Raw genomic sequence first — 17,922 nt, forward strand, 5'->3', positions numbered from 1 at the left:
AATATTTATAAACTTGGATGGAGGCCTTTAGCGCTCTGGTGAAACTCTCCTATGAATCAGAGAGTACAAGGCCGCAGAGATAAGAGAGAATACTTCACAGAGAAGCTCAGAGGATAAAAACATGAGTCACTGTCCTCTAGCTTCATGAACCTCAGTGTGTGTGTGTGTTTAACGTCTCCTGATGTGCTCCCTGCAGCCTGTCGGACCAGGAGCTGTTCACAGGTCAGTTTGGAGGTCTGGACTCTGGATTCAACAGCGTGGACAGCGGCAGCAAACGCTGGTCTGGAAACGAGGTAAAACTAAAACACACACACACACACACACACACATACACACACACACACACACACACACACAGTCCTGCTGGCTACACACTGAACATGGGAGAGCACAGACATGAGGACATTTTCAACCGATTTTTAATGTTTTAATCCTCCGAACACAAACACACACAAGACGACTCGAGGCCACACCTGCTGAGACGAGATCTCACAGAAACTCAAATGTGACTTCAGTAGGATCTCAAACATGATGGACAATCAATCAATCAATTAATCATTATTTGTAAAGCGCCAATTCATAACAAGTGTTATCTGGAGACGCTTTACAAAAAGAGCAGATGGGATAAGATGCAGGAAGGATTTCTCCTTTGTATTCCTCTCGTTCCTGTTTTCCACACTTCCTCTCCGCTGAGGTGGAGGTCAGAGCAGGTTGTGCATGAATGAGGACGGCGGTGGTTGTGGGGACGAGACAGTCCGATGGTGGAGGCTGGGCGTCAGGGACATCGGGTGGTAGTAGTGCCCGATCACCTCGCTGAAGGTTCGGGACCTCAGTCTACTGCCGGTACAAAGCCTCCTGGGCATGATGGATGTGGTCAGCGGGCTGTCCTCTCATGCGTTCTGGTTTGCTGCGATAAAAAGGAAAAAGAATGTGGGTGAAATCCTGGCTGAAAGGTTGTGTTTACGTTAGCAGCCAGTACCCAACATCAGACTCGCTCTCATTGGCTCTTGCAGGTTTTCCATCGGACATAGCCTGACCTGAATCATAAAAATCAAACATGTTTGATATTTTCAATAACGTCTACAATACAACAAGATATCACAGAAATCCATCGAGTCCCACATGGAATCTGAAAAGCTCAGACGCTGCAGAAACGGTTTAAATGTTTCTTTGTTTGGGTTTTATGAGGTTCATTATCACCTACGAAGCCCTTCATAGCCTAGCTCCCCCCTTCCTGTCCGAGCTCGTCCACTGGCACGCACAAACCAGCTCTCTCACGTCTGCTCATACAAACCTCTTGTACCCCCGCCCTGCAGGACTAACCAGCGGTCCTGGGGGGACAGGGCCTTCACCATCACCTACAGCCACTAACAATACTATCCATCAATACTGTTGAGATCAATAACTCGTGGCGTTCTGTGTGATCAGTCAGCAGATGACTTCTCGGAGCGCTCCCTCCGTCTGGCCGAGGTCAGCAGGGACCAGAGGAACCTGGAGGAGGAGGACGAGGAGGAGGAGGAGGAGGACAGATCTCCTGTGGAGGCAAACAAAGGTGAGGGAGGAGGACACAATCAGAGGTTTTATTTTCTGTTTTTCGGCTTCAAACTGAAACGTTAAACTTGTTTTTCAGTGAACGGAGAGTGCTCGGCCGTGGACTTCATCGACAGCAGTGTGACGGAGGAAGAGGATGAAGAGACGACGCCTCCTCCTCCTCTCACGGCACCTCCTCCTCTGGTACTGATCTGTTGTGTCACATCCTCTCTTTGTTGCTCAAACGTTCGACCTCGTGTGTCGTCTCAGAACAGAAAGTCATTGATTGTGTCATTGATTTCCAGGAGCAGAAGCAGAGCTCTTTATCGCCCCCAACGCAGGACTCGTCAGCATGCAGGTCAGTGCAGTAAAAATCACGCTGTTTAAAAACACTCAAAGCATGCTCGCCTGTAACTCTGTGTGCAAAGAGACAAAGACACGTCTTTCCTTCCTGCTCGTTGGAGGTCACTCCGAGTCATTTGAAGAGCTGGGAAAAGTCAACAGACTGCAGCTCTCATTACTTACAGTCACTGTCTGATACTCACCCAGTCCTCCCCTTCATCACATCGCAGTAACACACCAGCACTGTCCAGATTTAACAGAGTGTCTCATAAACAGCACGTCACACCCGATACCATAGATACAATGTAGAGCAACAAGGACTCCCATCACACGGACCTGTTATCAGGTCAGCTACATTTTAAGAGAAGGAACATATTCACACATACTCCTTGCACACCGTCTGTGCCTCGCTCTTTAATGCTTCCACAATGCCGTAAGGCAATGTGAACACACAGGCTTAGGACACCGATATCACGCCGTTGTGGAATCAGTATGAATCTCTGGAGGTGTGATGACAGCAGAGCTTCGATATGGCGCTGTGTTGCGGAATTGCATAATGAAAAAGATACAAACGGCGCACTCACACTAGGCCCAGTTCCCCGTCCTGTGCTGAAGTGCGATGGTCCCTAGTCCCTCTAGGTCAGTGATTCTCAAAGTTGTGTCTTATTTTGAGTCATTTTGGTCCGATACAAGGTTCTGAAACAGTGGGACTCCGGGACTCTTCAGGATTTCTCGATAATGAACTCTGAGTAGTCATGTCTGCCTTAATTCTCAGTAAACACTCACCCTCTGCACCAAAAGATTGTCAAGAGGAACGGTCACATAGATTTTACATCATGACCACGTTGAGTTCATGTGCTCTGTACTGTACAGAAGCCAACCTCACTGCAACCTAAAGGGGCCTCTAGTGGGCGCACTTTGAACCTGCAGGATTATATTCAAAGCTGCTGGAGCAATTCCAAAACAACAACCCAAACTGTAAAAATATGTGTCAGTTTTAAAAACCCTGAGTTACCCTTCAAGGTTTACAAACTGTACAGGGTTCAGATCAGGTAATTAAACTTCTGGCTCGATGTTTCTAGCTGTTGCACAACCCTCCTATGGTCACGTCAAAGTTTCTGCAAAGCGGATGTTTCACTTCCAACACTTCCTTTGGGACTGCTCAAAATAGATGCAAAGCCTTAAATAGGAAACTCAACACGTGGTTTATAAACAGACTTTAATAACGCAAACAGCAGCTTTCAGAATAAAGATCAGTCAGATCTCTGCAGGAGATTTGAGGTCATACTCCAGTTCCTGCTGGTTTGGTTCTTCTGCTGTCACCTATAGATGTTTAACTGATTCCAGCATGTTTACAGTGTTTGATTTTTTAATAAATCTGTAATTAAATGTTACATTAGAGTCCTAGAGGGAGCAGAAAGGGGGCTTTGGATTATAGGACAACTGGCTTCTCTGAAGGCCGTGACACACCAAGGAGATCGTCGGCCGTCGGTGTGTCTGGCTCAGTCAGCCCCTGTCGGCCTTTTTTTTGGCCAATTCGACATGGTGAATCGGCGTCTGCGGTTGGTGAGAGGGATCTCTGATTGGCTGTTTGGAGGTTTAATTTCTCTCCAGCTCTCTCAGCCCCTTGAACATGCCGCTGTAGTCTCCATGCTTTTACCCATTAGAGCAGTTTCTCCTTATTTGTCTCCTCCTTCTCTTCTTTTCTTTTTCCACTAAAAGACCAAGGACTGACAACGCCAGCGCCATTTTAAACTTCTTATCAGACATTTTTCTCCATTAGTAGTCTACCTATAATACGAGTGGTGAGCGACAGCGGTGTGAAAATGGTCTTCTGGTATCATAACAACAGACTACCGCCCTGTTGGCATGGAGACTTATTTCCTCTCATGCATGAGCAGAATGTACGTGGTGGTTGGCTGTTGGCTGTAGTCTTCGCGGGTTGTTCAAGTGCAACTTTTTGGCCAAGACGTGAGTCGACACCACAGACGGCCTTCGTCACCATTAGTTCTTAGCCCTCTGCTTGTTGTGTCAGGATCTTTAACCTGTAAAGAAAAAGGTGAAAATGAAAGATAATAACTGGATATATTTTCATGATTTGTTTCTTTTTTTTTTTGCTCTGTCACCTCATCAGGTCCAGCCTCCATGTGGATGTCGGCCCCCCTTCATCATCATCAGCCTCGTCCTTGCCCCTGTCCCCCTCCAGCCCCTCCCTGGAGGAGAAGAGGAGGCCAGGCAACCTTTCAATCTGGCAGGAGAGAGAGCGTCTGCAGCAGCAGCAGAAAGAAAAGAGCAGGTCAGAACTCACTTTTTATGCCCGATAAATAAACACAGGACTCTGATTTTGACTCTGTGTCATGAGTAAGAAACACTTTCGTTCTCCATTATTAAAAAAAAAACGTTTTTTTCTTCTTCTGTCGAAAATCTAATTTCTGCAGCTCGCTGAAGTCGGCCACCAAAGCAGGAAGTTATGTCACAACCGCAGCTCAGTCAGGAAGTTCCTCAGCGTAAGTTCAAATTGTTAAACAGATGACACACACAAAAGAGAGCAAAGGACACACACACACACACACACACACACACACACACACACACACACACACACACACATTATCACTCGCCAGGTTGTCCTGACTTCCATTCATTCCTTAATTTCTTCACTACATAATGAATCAGAAGTGTCAGGGTGTGTAAACTGTTCTGTAGAGAACAAACTGAAGGTGTTTGTCTCCCCCTAGTGGTGGCTCTCCAGAGAACAGCAGCTCACACGCAGGCCTGCGGCAGAGATGTGCAGTGAGTATTTAATCATTTTAATAATCAGCTAGTTGATGTTTTTTCACAGATAAATAAACTAGACTCATGATAATAAAAATACTCTTTTCTTTTGTTCTGTTTTATTTAGAGCGCTGATCAGATGACCGCGGTGCATCCTCTAACTCTTCTGCAACGTTCCAGCAGCAGAACAGGTATTTAACACGCACTCAGCTGTGGATCAGTGGTAGAGTCAGTCGCCTCTTAACCTGAAGGTCGGGGGTTTGATCCCCAGCTCCTGCAGCCACATGTCCGATATGTCCTTGGGCAAGACACTTAACCCCCAGTTGCTCCCACTGCTTCATCAGCGGTGTATGAATGTGTATGAATGGATGAGTTAATACTGATGGACTCTTAACTCAGCAGCCTCTACCATCAGTGAATGTGTAGATGTGACCTGCGGTGTAAAAGAGCTTTGAGGAGTCAGAAGACTAGAAAAGAAATATACAAGCTCAAGTCCATTTAACATTTTACAAATCTCGTGTTGAATCTGAAACACCATTTTAAACACTAAAGTCACACAATATGGCCACGTTAGACCAGCTACTATCATTTCTACATATGTTGCAGACGTAAACACCGTTAAATCTTGGAAGGGTGAACTTCAACTCAATCTACTGAAGGACGGTGGATTTAAAACGGCGTTCAGAGTGTCGAGCATGCGTCTCGTGTCACGATTCAGAGGCTTTAAAATGTTGTTCAGTGTTTGTATTTAAATAAACATGTCAAATCGTTCTGATTGTTTCTGTCAGATTTCCCGTCGTCCCCGAAGACATCCCCTCCCCCCGGCCAGGCTCAGAGACCAAACAGCTTCCTGTTCCGCACCTCATCCCGCAGCAACGTCAAACCCACAGGTACACACACAACACAACACAACACACTCTACGCCTTCATTCAGAAACAATCTAACTCTGTCCTCATGTGATTTTGTCACTCAGGCTTCACGCTGGGCGAGTCCGGAAGGTGCGAGTCGCGCACGATGCTGCGTTCACCTAAAGAGGAGCGAGTGGACATCACACAACTACGCAAGGTGAAACAAAACAAAACACTCTTTAAATTAAAAACAGACCTCAACGGTGACGTTCCGGAAGTAAAAACCCCATTCATATTCTCCATAGTGGATTTCAATATCAGCCATAATGTCATAACCATCACAGGTAGATTGACCACGAGCTACCTGAGCGTGAGACGATGGTTTATGCTCCTGTAGGAGACACAAGTTCCTATGATAGCAACCTCGTTATAAGAGAAACATTTATTATTTGTGATATCTGGGAGAAGAACTACACTACCCACAATCCTAGAGTGTCACAGCAAAGTCTCTGATTGGTGGAGCTTACTGTAACCATAGCAATGTTCCTGACCCTCTGCACTGAATGCAAACGGATAGTATAAACACTTTAACGACGACTAAAGGTACTTTTAAGAAGCGATGTCATTTGCAATTCTGCCGTTCTGGGCGCAGAATCAAATATTTTATAGTCCTGAGTATTCAGGTAGCTGGTTGTCTCGGTAACAGGCTTCAATCTCATGATGTAAAGACTTTGTGTAATGTCAATGGAGGATTTAAACAGGGAACCAGAGGCGCCGAAAAAGTGGGCGGTCACTGTTGAGCTCTGCAGTTTCACATTTATTCTGTGTCGGCCTCTTTGCACGGTTTATAGAAAGTATAAGATGCTTTAACAAATTAAATGTTCATCTTCCTCCACTCCTAATCCAGGGTGTGAATATTCTGCATCCTGTGGATAAATTCTGTGTAAGAAGCGTTTCAAAGCTGACAGGGACATTAAATCTGACGGTTGTTTTTCTCTCCTCAGACTCTGGAGTCTCGGCTGAAGATCAGCCTGCAGGAGGATCTGGGCGAGGCGTTGTCCAACGGCACCGTGCTCTGTCAGCTGGTCAACCACATCAGGCCGCGCTCCGTCTCAATCATCCACATTCCCTCTCCGGCAGTGGTGAGTCTCACACACATTTCCACCTTCATCAGTCGATTTTCTCTCGTTTCAAACAAACACAACACTAACACTCGAGTCTGTTTTCAGGAGTTTAAAAGCTTCACTCTTTCCTGCTTTCCCTCCGTCGGGTCAGCTGATATAACTATCTTCATATCCTGGTTTTTATTTAAAGTTACAAGATGTTGTTTGGGACTTGTTAGGAGCTAACCTGCAGCAGAGTGAACCAGCTGAGCGTAAAAAAGCAGGTTGTCACTCTAACGTCTGACTGAGCTACAGCTGACTTACACTCCTGCACATTGTCTTAATGGCACAAACATTTTGGCAAAGTTTCCAAACAGAAACTTTGCAAACATTTTGCAAATACGTTATTAGTCAAACTAAAGCGATAAAGGAAGAAAAGAGCAGGACATCCAGAACCTCTGTTTCACAATCAATGAGCAGCTAACATTTAAGGTTCAAGTGGCTTCAATTGCCACGGTCGTATCGATTTGCCCGTTACAACATCAGGAAGATCAGACCTGACCTGTCAGAGCTGCACAGCTCCTGGTGCAGGATATCAAACCCCCTGCAGATGATCCAAAAAGCAGCAGCACGACTCGAATGTTTTAATGACTCATCAGTTTTGATTTGATGAAGGATAAGAGTTATTCACAATAAGGCGTGTAGCTGACCTGATTGACAGGTGGGCGCGGTGTAACAGTTTGTCAGGAGGTTTAAAACCCGCCTCAGCTGCAGCTCTCAGTCTGTGGTTAGGTTGACTGAAAGTTAGACTGAGACAGCATTTCCAGCATGGAGACCGCCATCGATGGGACTCCAGCGCCCCCTGCAGGAACAGACGGGTGACCTCACTCAGGCTTTGGTCTGATCGGACTTAAAGCTGTTTGTTTTCACTTCCTGACATTGTTTGCTCCTCTTTAGATCCTTGGTTGTGTCGTTCTTACTCTCTGATGTTCTGCGTTTTGGATAAAAGCGTTTAAAACATAACAACCAATGAAAACAGAGCAGCATCTTTGACAAAGTCATTTTTTGTGTCCAACTTGAAGTTTCCTCAAAGTTTCTTTTTGTTCTTTTTCAGCCAAAGCTGAGTTCAGCAAAGTGTCGACTTAACGTGGAAAACTTCCTCACTGCCTGTCGTAAGCTCGGCGTCTCTGAGGTAAAGTGTCCCCCTGATTCTCTCTCTCCTCTCCTTCTGAGAAAAGCACACATTTTATCATCCACTATTTTTCTTTAATATACATTGAATGTGTTTTAATAACACAATGTTTAGTTTGTGCTTGAAGCTCAGTTGTGTTGCAAGATGATTCCTGTGTGGGTTGGACTGATTTAAAGCCTTTAAAACATTTAATTTATTATATTTATTCATCGTGTTTTTAATCAGTCCAACCGTCTCTGCTCTGTGTTTTGTCTCTCTTCTTCTTCTCTCCTGTTTTTTAACGTCCTGTGTTATCCTCCTGTGTGTCCAGACGGACGTGTGTGTGTGCTCTGATGTGCTTCTGTGTAAGCTGCCCGCTGTGTCGCGCTGTGTGGCGGCGCTGCTGGCCGTGGGGGAGGAGAGGGGGGAGACGGCGGAGGAAGACTCCCCGCGCCACTCCTCACCTTCATCGTCCTCCTCCTCCCTGTCCTCGTCTTCATCGCTGCTGCCCACAGGTTTCCTCTTCTTCTACTGCGCCGCCATGGCCCTGCTCTACGTCCTCTACTGCTACCTGTTCACCTAGAGGACACACACTTACTGAACACACACACACACACACACACACACACACACACACACACACACACACACACACACACACACACACACACACACAGCTGCAGTCTGTGTGTGTGTGTGTGTGTTTATCGAGCACCTTTTAGAAACAGAAACACTAAAGCACAGAGCAGCTCTTCACTCAGAGGGATGAGAGCTCGACACTGACGGACAAACAGAGAAATGCCTTAGTGTAGTTTAGCCTTCACTCTGACAGACTTTCCTGAGGTAGAGCTGCTCAGAAAGAATCTCATTGGTTGAGACATGAGCGGCCCGAGCAAAAGAAACTCAAACTCAGAAATCCCAAACATGTATCTACGATGTTTAAAGCCAGCCGATGAACTGACTGCTGAACAGTTCTGACATTAGAAACCGAGTTTAACTCCGGTGATTACGGTACTGAACCCTCCACTGCTCTCAGGAGCTTCTGTGCTTTACAGTCAAACTCCGACACAAACATTAAACGGTCAAAATGCTTCATCCTCTCGCTCTAATGGAATCAAAACGTTCCCTCCGTCGTCTCAAAGTGGGTCTGCTTTGCAGTTTTTTAACCTCCAGCTAAATGCCGTCTGCTGAGAAGTTTGTCTGAAAATATCTGAGAGCTGCAGCTGACATTTGACCTCCATAAACTCATGTTGATTATCGTACTCGTCAGCTGATAAATCCGACACGTTTACACACGTTACACTTAATTGATGTTATTAATGACGATGCTTTGACGTTACAAATCTATTAGGCCTTGCGTCCACCTGGCGTTTCCCCGGTCAGGAAAGCGCTCGGGAGTGTCTGCATGAAGTGTTTGTGCGCTTAGAAGAAAAGCGTTGCACGTCCATCCCGTCTCTATGCCAACAGTCTGTTTACAACGTCCGCTGTATGACCGACACTGCATGTTTTATATTTGAGATCGTTTTTTTATCTGATCAGACACAGAGGAGCGAGGAGGATGTGAGTACAAGACACGATCTGTAGGCGGCTAAAAAACGGGGAATATCAAACATTTGGAAAAGAGTGGCAGTGACGTAAACAGGGCCTTTTTATTCCTTTGTCTAGAGAAAGGTAAATGACAAAGTTTAAAACACTTTTCCAAAGCTGGAGACAAATTTACAAATGACACAATCTTGCCGAAAAGGGAACGTACTGAGCGCTGTGAGTGATCTGAAAGAGTGAGCGGCCACTTTGTTTGTGTTGATGAGACACAAGTTTGTGAAGTTTGTGCTGTCTCAGGCGGGTTCCACAACTCTATAGTCTTTACGCCAAAGCAAATTCAGTCACTCAGTCACCTTCGGGTCACTTAGAGCATTTGGTACATTTTCTTTCCAGCAGGATTCTGTCGTTTGTCCGGCCAGACCGAGACATAACTGTAAGAACTCAAAATCTGAACGACCTGCAGACACGGCATGAGTTTGATTGGCAAAAACTTGAATCTGTCTCTCGTTCTGAAAGTCTAAAATCAATCTGGATGTGACAGAATGGGGGTTTTAAAGTAGAGGTAAAAACAACTTTGCTTTTAGTTTTGCAGCTTTGGCCTTGAGTTTATTCAGTTATTAAAAACTAGTCGATGGGTTTATAGCTGAAATGTTGCAGCATAAAGTCAGTCGCTTGTACCTGGAAACACAAAAAGACACCAGCAAAGTTTGAACCAAACACAGACCAACTTCTCATTCTTTAGTCCAAAGTCTATGCATCAAACTGTATTAATCAAACTGGAAAAAGTCCTGTGATCCAAACGATGATGAAGCTTTATGTGTCTGAAACAAATCCCTCGTTCACAGCTGAGTCCTGAGTCTGTGGTTCTTCTGCTCTGCTCTCTAACTTGTTCGGAGCAGCTCCACCTCAGAAAGATCTCCACTCTCGTCTGTGTTTGTAAAAGAGACGCTGTAGAAGAAACCTGAGACTGAACTGTGAATGTGATTCTTTGTTTTTTATAGCCTTGAGTTGAGAGCACGTTCTCAAATATGACAGTGAGAGAACTGACACAGTGCCTCCTCTCACTGAACATTTTTTATTTAAATGTCTGCTATGCTTACTGTGAGCAGCAGGGGGCGACGTCGCTGCATTAATCCCCCTGCAGGCTTCAGACTGACGGTACATCCTCCTCCATGAGGTCTGTGTGTGCTTGCGTGCGTGTGCGCGTGTGTGTGTGTGAAGTCTTTTTTTGTTTGTCATGGTCACTGGTCGCTCTGACCGGCTGACTCCATGTTTGTATAAATGTAAACAGGCTGTTAAATTATTGTTGTTTTTATTTATTTTGAGTTCTGTTGTTTGTGTGGAGACACGGCAGAGGCTGAATCAATGTGTGTGCTTTAACTCACGCTCACCGCTGAATTAGACAAAATCAATGTTTAATTATTCAGAGTTTAAAAAAACAATCGATTGTTTAAAACTTCTCCCGTTCGATTGATTGGTTAATAATCGATTACCTGGAGGCTTTAACGCCTTCGACCGAGCGTCAAAGAGGCCTCTGCTGTTTCGACCGCTCGCTGCGTCCGGCTCATTGCTCACAGAAGGTCAATGTCTGCGTCTTAACCAAAATTAAATCCGATTATTGGACTCATGGAGGGCGTAAAAAGGAAATATGGAGGTCAGATTTTTGTGATTCTGCTGCTGAAGCATAATTTTTGTGTCTGCTCTTCTCAAAGCCTCTAAAACGACATTTCAAATATAATCACACCCTTTAACTCTCCGCTCAAACTTATTCATGATGTAAAAGATAAACTTTCTGGAAAAATCTACTTTTTTATTGAATGATATATTCCCCGTATCAACAAACAGCTTCAGTTTAATTTCACTAAAAAAGGAAATTACCGGGAATGATTCTCTTAAAGGTCACATATTCTCGTCCTCTTCAACCAGTTTAAATAAGTCTCAGTGCTCCCATAAAACATGTGTGTGAAGTTTCTTGTTCTAAATCCACTCTGATCCTGTATTTGATCATGTCTATAAACCCCTCTATTTCAGCCCTGCTCAGAACAGGCTGTTTCTGTGTCTGTGCCTTTAAATATGTAAATGAGCTGTGTCTGACCACGCCCCCTCTTCTGGAAGGGCTTGGGTGTCTCGGGCTTTCTCGCTCCATGTCTTACTGTTTACTGTGAGAAGACAGACTCAGAGGGCAGAACAAACACCTAGCTGTGGGAGTGTCACCCCAGGGGTTATTGCCCTTTGTGATGTCATGAAGGGAAAATCTCCAAACGGCCTGTTTGAGCACACATTTTCTAAAAAGTGGAGCAGGCAAAAGACGGAGAGGATGGACTTTTCTCATCATTGGGGGGTTTGTAGACAGACTAGAGACACATATTAGAGTTAGAGGAACATGGAGAAGTGGATTTTACAGAATATGTGACCTTTAAAATATGCCGTCCAAAAAGTTAAATATTTAAGAAACAATTTTCAATTTGTAATATATAATATATTTGGCAAAATTAATCAATAATGTAATGAATTATTGATACTAAACTCGTTATATGTTACTTGTTCTTGCCACTTTTCATTTGATGTCAACTTTAAGTCCTATTTCTAAACAAGCTCCACAAGCAGAAAGGTTTACAGCCCGATGCAGAGCTGGCTAAACACTGAAGCTTCAGTGTCAACCACATGGCAACCTGGGGAGAGACAGCTCTCTACAATGTTTAGAATTTGGACTGCAGTACCCGTTTTAAACACTAGGTGTCAGAGTTACATATTGCTCCTTTAAAACATTTCATGAAAATTCCCTAAATTAAATATTTAAAAGTTATGAGTTTAATTAATGTATTCAATTATTGTTCCGTCATGTCACCACTATTGAACTCTTCTGCGCCGCGTCGTTAATCAGCCAGAATGAAACCACGTCGTATAGTTTTATATCTTTATTTACTCGGGACACAAAGTGTATAGGTTCACAGTTTATTTTATTCAAGCGTCCACGTCTCTACTGCCGTCTGATTGTCTCAGATTGTCCACTGTAAAAAAGATGTCCGCCCTTGTCTGAAGTTTTTTTATTAGCCTGCTGTTGATATTACATTTATACTGTTTCAATTCAAATGTATATTTTATAAGTGAAACTGGATAAGCAACGCTCGGTAGTTCATCCACTGGCTTCGACCGAGTTATATTCTTTATTAACACGCTAGCTGAACAGACATGCTGTTTGTATTTTATATTTATATGATACTCTTGTATTATTACTGTTAAGTTTATATAAATCTATATGTAAAGGTTTTTTTTCTCCGTCCGCTGTAAAGAAATTATTAAAACTTTTGAACAATGTTGCTGATTGTCTGCTTACCTGCTCTCGTGCTTTTGCTTCATGCGCCAACATGTTCTGTGTACACGATCAGAGTATCTGCAGCCGACTAACACAACGACCACGGTGCTCAAGGAACACTTAAAAGGCTTCCACATCTCATGACCTTCATAGGATGGAGTTTGCTCAGGTGTCACCACAGGAACTAAAAAGAAATATATTTGTCAAATATGGTCGATTTCAAATCAATGATTCTGTCTGAAGGTTTAAACTGGATTTGGCTCGTTACCGCCCGCTTTAGACAACAGAAGGAACACATTATTACCACACATCAACATATATGCATTTTAGTGTACAGCTTATGTATGTTTGTATGTGTGGATATATGAATGTACATCTATGAATGGTTTATAATTAATAGGTTTTGAAAACATTTTGAAAACAACACAGCACATGAGTGGAGTGCACCCAAACCACCAGCGACATTATCAGATTAAACTTTCACAAACTGGAGATTAATGCAAATAACAAGAGTGATGAAGCGTACAATATATATGTATCATATGTATGCATGTATGTTTGCATACATATGTTTATCCATGCATAGACTTCTTAAATACTTTATGGAAACAGAAACGCAGCAGAAGGAAGTAGATCACAACATGTGTGTTCTTGTGGCCCAGTGGATAGGTCGGGGGTTCGATACCCAGCTCCTGCAGCCACAGAATATAACCCAACACAGGAAATAGATAAATGCAGGAATGTAACTAAACTTAAATTATAAAGTTTCAAATAAAGTAAAGATGCAAAATAAGAAGCCAAGCAGCGTTTGTAGGGTGTCGCTGAGCTACGCAGACACACCAATGCATGAATGGGTAGCGCTCATGGCGGCGTAGAGACTCGATGCAGGAGTATAAATCAGGCTTAAGTGGTGGATTTAACTTCAAGGATAAAAACAAGCTGCCGTTTAGTGACGTCCTTTCCCGAGTAACTTAACAACACAGTTTGTCTTAAAGCCTCGAAGCTTTGACGATAAATAAAATATAGAGGACGACCAAACGTTTCCCGTGAACATCCAGCAGAAACTCGTGAGCAGGCGTGCAGATACTCTGATCTGAATCCGCTGTGCTCTGTGCTTTAACCTTTAAAGAAACAGCTCCTGTGTGCTCTCCAAACAGCAGGTTCACCTTCATAAACAGCAGCTGGTCCGTGTGGGAGCAGGTGAGTGTGTTCGCTCAAGGTCAGGGAGAAAGAAAGGCAGGAATCATTCTGGAGGTTTGTGTGCTGCACCTTTAGAGAGGAGGAGACTGGATAAATAGAGCTGCATCAATTCAGCCTGTTCACACACACAAACACACACACACACACACCTGGAGCTTCTCATGTGTCTATTCAGACTTTCAAGGTTCAACAGTTAATCAAGTAATCACCAGAGTCTGCAGCACAGATTATGTAGATGTAATCATTTCTCAGAGACATACCTGGAAATGTCAGTTTTGGTGGATGGGTGAGTTCCTGGTGGGGGGGAGTCTTTAGAGGTCACTGAGGGGGGGGTTGCTGTAGACTTTATCCATGCAGGACGGATGGCAAAAGAATCCATATTTATTTAAAGATCTGAGATTTTCCTGCGGGGATAAACAAAGAAAACATCAACTGTCCAAAGAGTTTACCAACAAAGTTACACACAATCACAACCAATCAGATCAGAGAGATTAAAAAAATCTTCTTTTGACTCCAAGGTCAACTCATTTCCTTGCAAGAAAATTATTCTAATCAAAGTTCTGAACGAGACGGGGCTGTAAAAAAAACGTTTCAAAGTTCTGCAGCCGGGCATCAGTTTGTGCAGCTGAAGCTGAAAGAAAGGTGAAGTTTTATAAATCAAGCAGAGTTGAGGGGTTTCAGCTTGAAGCCAGGGGCGTGTCCAGACTTTTTTGGACTGGGGTGGCCTAAAGTTTGTCCATGAATAAAGAGCATTTATTAACCCCTTCTGTCTGCACTCATCAGATAACGGCATCATACACATCTTCTAAGTCTTCAAGGACTCACATATATGTATGTCAGAATTTAAAGTATTTTGAAAACTGCAAACAAACTACGAGCTTCCTGTTGTTACTCAGTCTGAATAATGGATTTCAACATAAGTCCCACCTCTAGCAAAGGAAATAGCCATTACAGACGTTTTCACATCTGCACTCCTGAAATATTTAGATAATTTCAAAAGGACTGCTCTGGATAATCTCCTGACCTGGTTGTTCACACATGCCCCTCACAGCGGGAGACCATCTCTGTCAGACAGGGGGGGTCTCCAGAGGAAACTATATGTGAAAGGCCAAGTCGGGAGAATCTCCGGAGCAGTCCTCCTTAAATTATCTAGATATTTTCCGGAGTGCGGATATGAAAACGGCTATATCAATGCCACATGAAGTTCAAGGGAATGACTATATCAACAAAAGAGCGGAGAAGAAAACACACTGGAGAACAGAAAATGAGTTGCAGCAGTTTAAATACGTGCACGGAGATCGGAGCGCTCGTGTGTGTAAAGTCTGTGCACGGTGCATCATACACAGGATGTAAAACGTCACACATGCAGCTCCTCCTGGAAATATCAGGAGTTTTTCAGGAGGTTTTCTGAGAGCGTGAGAGCCCTATCATAGTCAAGAATTTTAGGGTGGATTTCATGGGGGACCCTCTGGACACGCCCCTGCTTGAAGCAGATTAAATATCTTACACACAAACCTACAGAATTCAAGACGGCCACAGTTTGATTGGCAGAAACACATAGTTTAAATTCCTATCAGAGCGCCGTCTTTGTATTTTATAGCATAACCGAGCGTTTGTTTGTCGTTATTTTGAAGCGTCTGGTTTTCCCGAACGATGAAAAACTGACATAATGGCTTTTCATTTCAGAGCTGGAGGCAATAAACACTCCACGTTTGGCAGAGTGTGTGGATGTCCCTGATATCCACTCTATATGAGATTGGAATTTGTTATTAATGTCACTGAGCCTGTCTAAGAAATGTATTAACTCCTTCAGCCCCGGGCTGGCCTTTAAAGTCACACGTCAGACATACAGAACATTTTACAGAAAGATGGACGCTGACAGTTTCAAGAGTTAAATATTCTTGAGACTTTACCCCTGAAAATTAGGGCACAACCGATATGAGATCTTTGGAGCCGATACAGATATCGATATTGGGGAGAGAAAATATCAGATACCGATATATTGGCCGATATCTCTCTTAGCTCTTTGTTCGATCTCTAGAAATAAAGATATACATGTTTATTGCTTTGATACCTCAAATTATCAAACACTTAATGAAACTCAAATGAAATGCTATCTGACTGGTGAATAAATTGAGTAATACCGGCGCATATCTGTGATAAATTAGCCGATATAGACAGACATTGGATATGCTGATTCCGATATAATCGGCTTGACGATTTATCGGTCAGGCTCTAAACAAATCTTAAAACTAAAAATCTACCTCACACAAAGTCACAGACAAACAATAAAACGGAGAGGTGACGGAGTACAAACAGAACATCACACACAAAATAACGTATAAAACTATGAGTATGTATCTGACCTTTATCTCTCTCCTCTCCCAGGATTCCTTGTGTTCTCCTCAGCTCATCACGGAGGACGAGGGGCTGAGTCGACTCGCTCACACCGTCCAGGTGCTGATGGACCTGAACGACGGCTCCCAGCGGGGCCTTAGACAGGAAACATCAGGAGCTGCTGGCTCGACACAATGTTAGAAACTGTAAAGAGGGTCACACTGAGAGAAAATAAAAACCGCTGTCAGGACCTGTGTTTGTTTTTAACGTGCTTCAAATATCAAAAAATATAAAGACAATAAAAACTCTGTGAATTACTTCAATGCCTCGCTGTCAGTTCTTTAATATCTGGAATGTTAATGTGGCTCCGTTTTATTTGCAAAAAAAGCTCACACAAACTGCAGAGCTGGAAACATTTGGCTGATCAGTCCAGGTTCTTCATTTCAATATTTACTGAATAAAAAAATATACAAAACTACAAATAAACTAAACTTCAACCAATCAGCATCCAGGATTTAATGCAGTCTTAGTTGCCTTCAAGCTCGACTTAAACTTGTTTTAACTCTGAATGAGAGCAGTGTGTTCTTGTGTCTTTGCGTTTTTTTGTTATTTATTTGCAACCACAAAGTCATCAAACCCTAACATAGATAACGTGACAACCAGATTTTACAGAGGACTTCACACCTACCAGGAGCCAGGTGTAAGATAGGAACTATCGCCGCTGGAGTCAGAAATCAGGAGAGAGAGAGAGAGAGAGAGAGAGGTATAAAAGAGCCACAGGTCGGATTAGAGGACTATAGCCTCTGTACATGGGACGCAGAGCTGGTTTTTGGAGAGGCCCCTCTCTCAGTGTCTCGAGACCCCCACTTTGGGAGCCACTGCCTTGGACGTATGGTCTGATTCAAAACACACGATCTGCTTTGTGCCAGAGATAATACATCCATCACAACGATCACAGAGAGGTCGATTTTGTGAAGCCTCCACGTCTAAAAATGTTCAGACCCCAAAACTGTGGAATTGCACATTTCATGCTTTTATGAAAAAGAACGAATCTCCTGAACCCAACATGACAGAGACTAAAATATGGTGAGGATTCTTTTGACTGCGTTTAAAAAAAGCAGCTTCTATCAGCAGCAGAAACACAAAAAAGAGGACTGAGAGGCATGCAGATATTTTGGACGTCGCTGTCATTCTGAAATACAGGTTTATTTTTTAACACCTGTCGACGTGTACCTGCTCGGTTCAAGCCGAAACCAAACGCCACACACAACGAGGAGGCTGCTGCTTTAAAGCTGCAGTCAGTGTCGGTGAATAGATACCGCCGTGTGTGTGTGTGAGCGGGTGAAGGTTAAATTATCGTTTCAAAATGCTCCGCTACAGTAAAAAGGTGCGTCGGTGTGTGTGTGAAATCTTCACCGATGACTCATTCATCCAAACGTTGCGAGGCTGTTGCAAAGTGTTACACACAGTTCAGAGGGATGAAAACATGCCGCTCACGCTGAGCCACAGTTCTGTTTTATTTGAGTTCTTTCTTATTTTTTTTTCTCTTTTTTTTTAAGATCTTTGAACACAGAACAGGGTGCATGCTGGGAACCAGGAGGCTCAGGGTGCATGCTGGGAACCAGAAGCTCAGGGTGCATGCTGGGAACCAGGAGGCCCAGGGTGGATGTGGTGCTGCTACGGCCTCGTATGAACATTTTGTCAGGTGACCAGTTGGGGCTGGGGTGAAGTAGCAGAGAGAATCTATCCCAAACCTA

At 43.7% G+C, this 17,922-nt stretch overlaps 1 protein-coding gene across 2 annotated transcripts in view; it reads left to right on the plus strand.

Annotated features, from left to right (window-relative positions):
* The window catches only part of lrch4 (leucine-rich repeats and calponin homology (CH) domain containing 4), a 46,232-nt gene extending 29,749 nt beyond the window's left edge, over window positions 1–16,483 (plus strand). Inside the window, exons 6-18 of one of the 2 annotated variants that reach the window (XM_020643581.3) lie at window positions 197–293; window positions 1,429–1,552; window positions 1,631–1,734; window positions 1,836–1,888; window positions 4,007–4,168; window positions 4,311–4,379; window positions 4,611–4,665; window positions 4,775–4,838; window positions 5,436–5,537; window positions 5,622–5,713; window positions 6,501–6,638; window positions 7,714–7,791; window positions 8,102–16,415. In XM_020643581.3, the coding sequence (XP_020499237.2) occupies window positions 197–293; window positions 1,429–1,552; window positions 1,631–1,734; window positions 1,836–1,888; window positions 4,007–4,168; window positions 4,311–4,379; window positions 4,611–4,665; window positions 4,775–4,838; window positions 5,436–5,537; window positions 5,622–5,713; window positions 6,501–6,638; window positions 7,714–7,791; window positions 8,102–8,353 (1,390 nt within the window). In that variant the 3' untranslated portion in view covers window positions 8,354–16,415. Of the gene's footprint in view, window positions 1–196; window positions 294–1,428; window positions 1,553–1,630; window positions 1,735–1,835; window positions 1,889–4,006; window positions 4,169–4,310; window positions 4,380–4,610; window positions 4,666–4,774; window positions 4,839–5,435; window positions 5,538–5,621; window positions 5,714–6,500; window positions 6,639–7,713; window positions 7,792–8,101 lie in introns of both variants that reach the window. The other variant, XM_065950158.1, reaches the window with a different exon arrangement.
* The last annotated feature ends 1,439 nt before the right edge of the window (window positions 16,484–17,922 follow it).

The sequence above is a fragment of the Labrus bergylta genome, chromosome 22 (genome assembly GCF_963930695.1).
Source record: "Labrus bergylta chromosome 22, fLabBer1.1, whole genome shotgun sequence".
Lineage (NCBI taxonomy): Eukaryota > Metazoa > Chordata > Actinopteri > Labriformes > Labridae > Labrus > Labrus bergylta.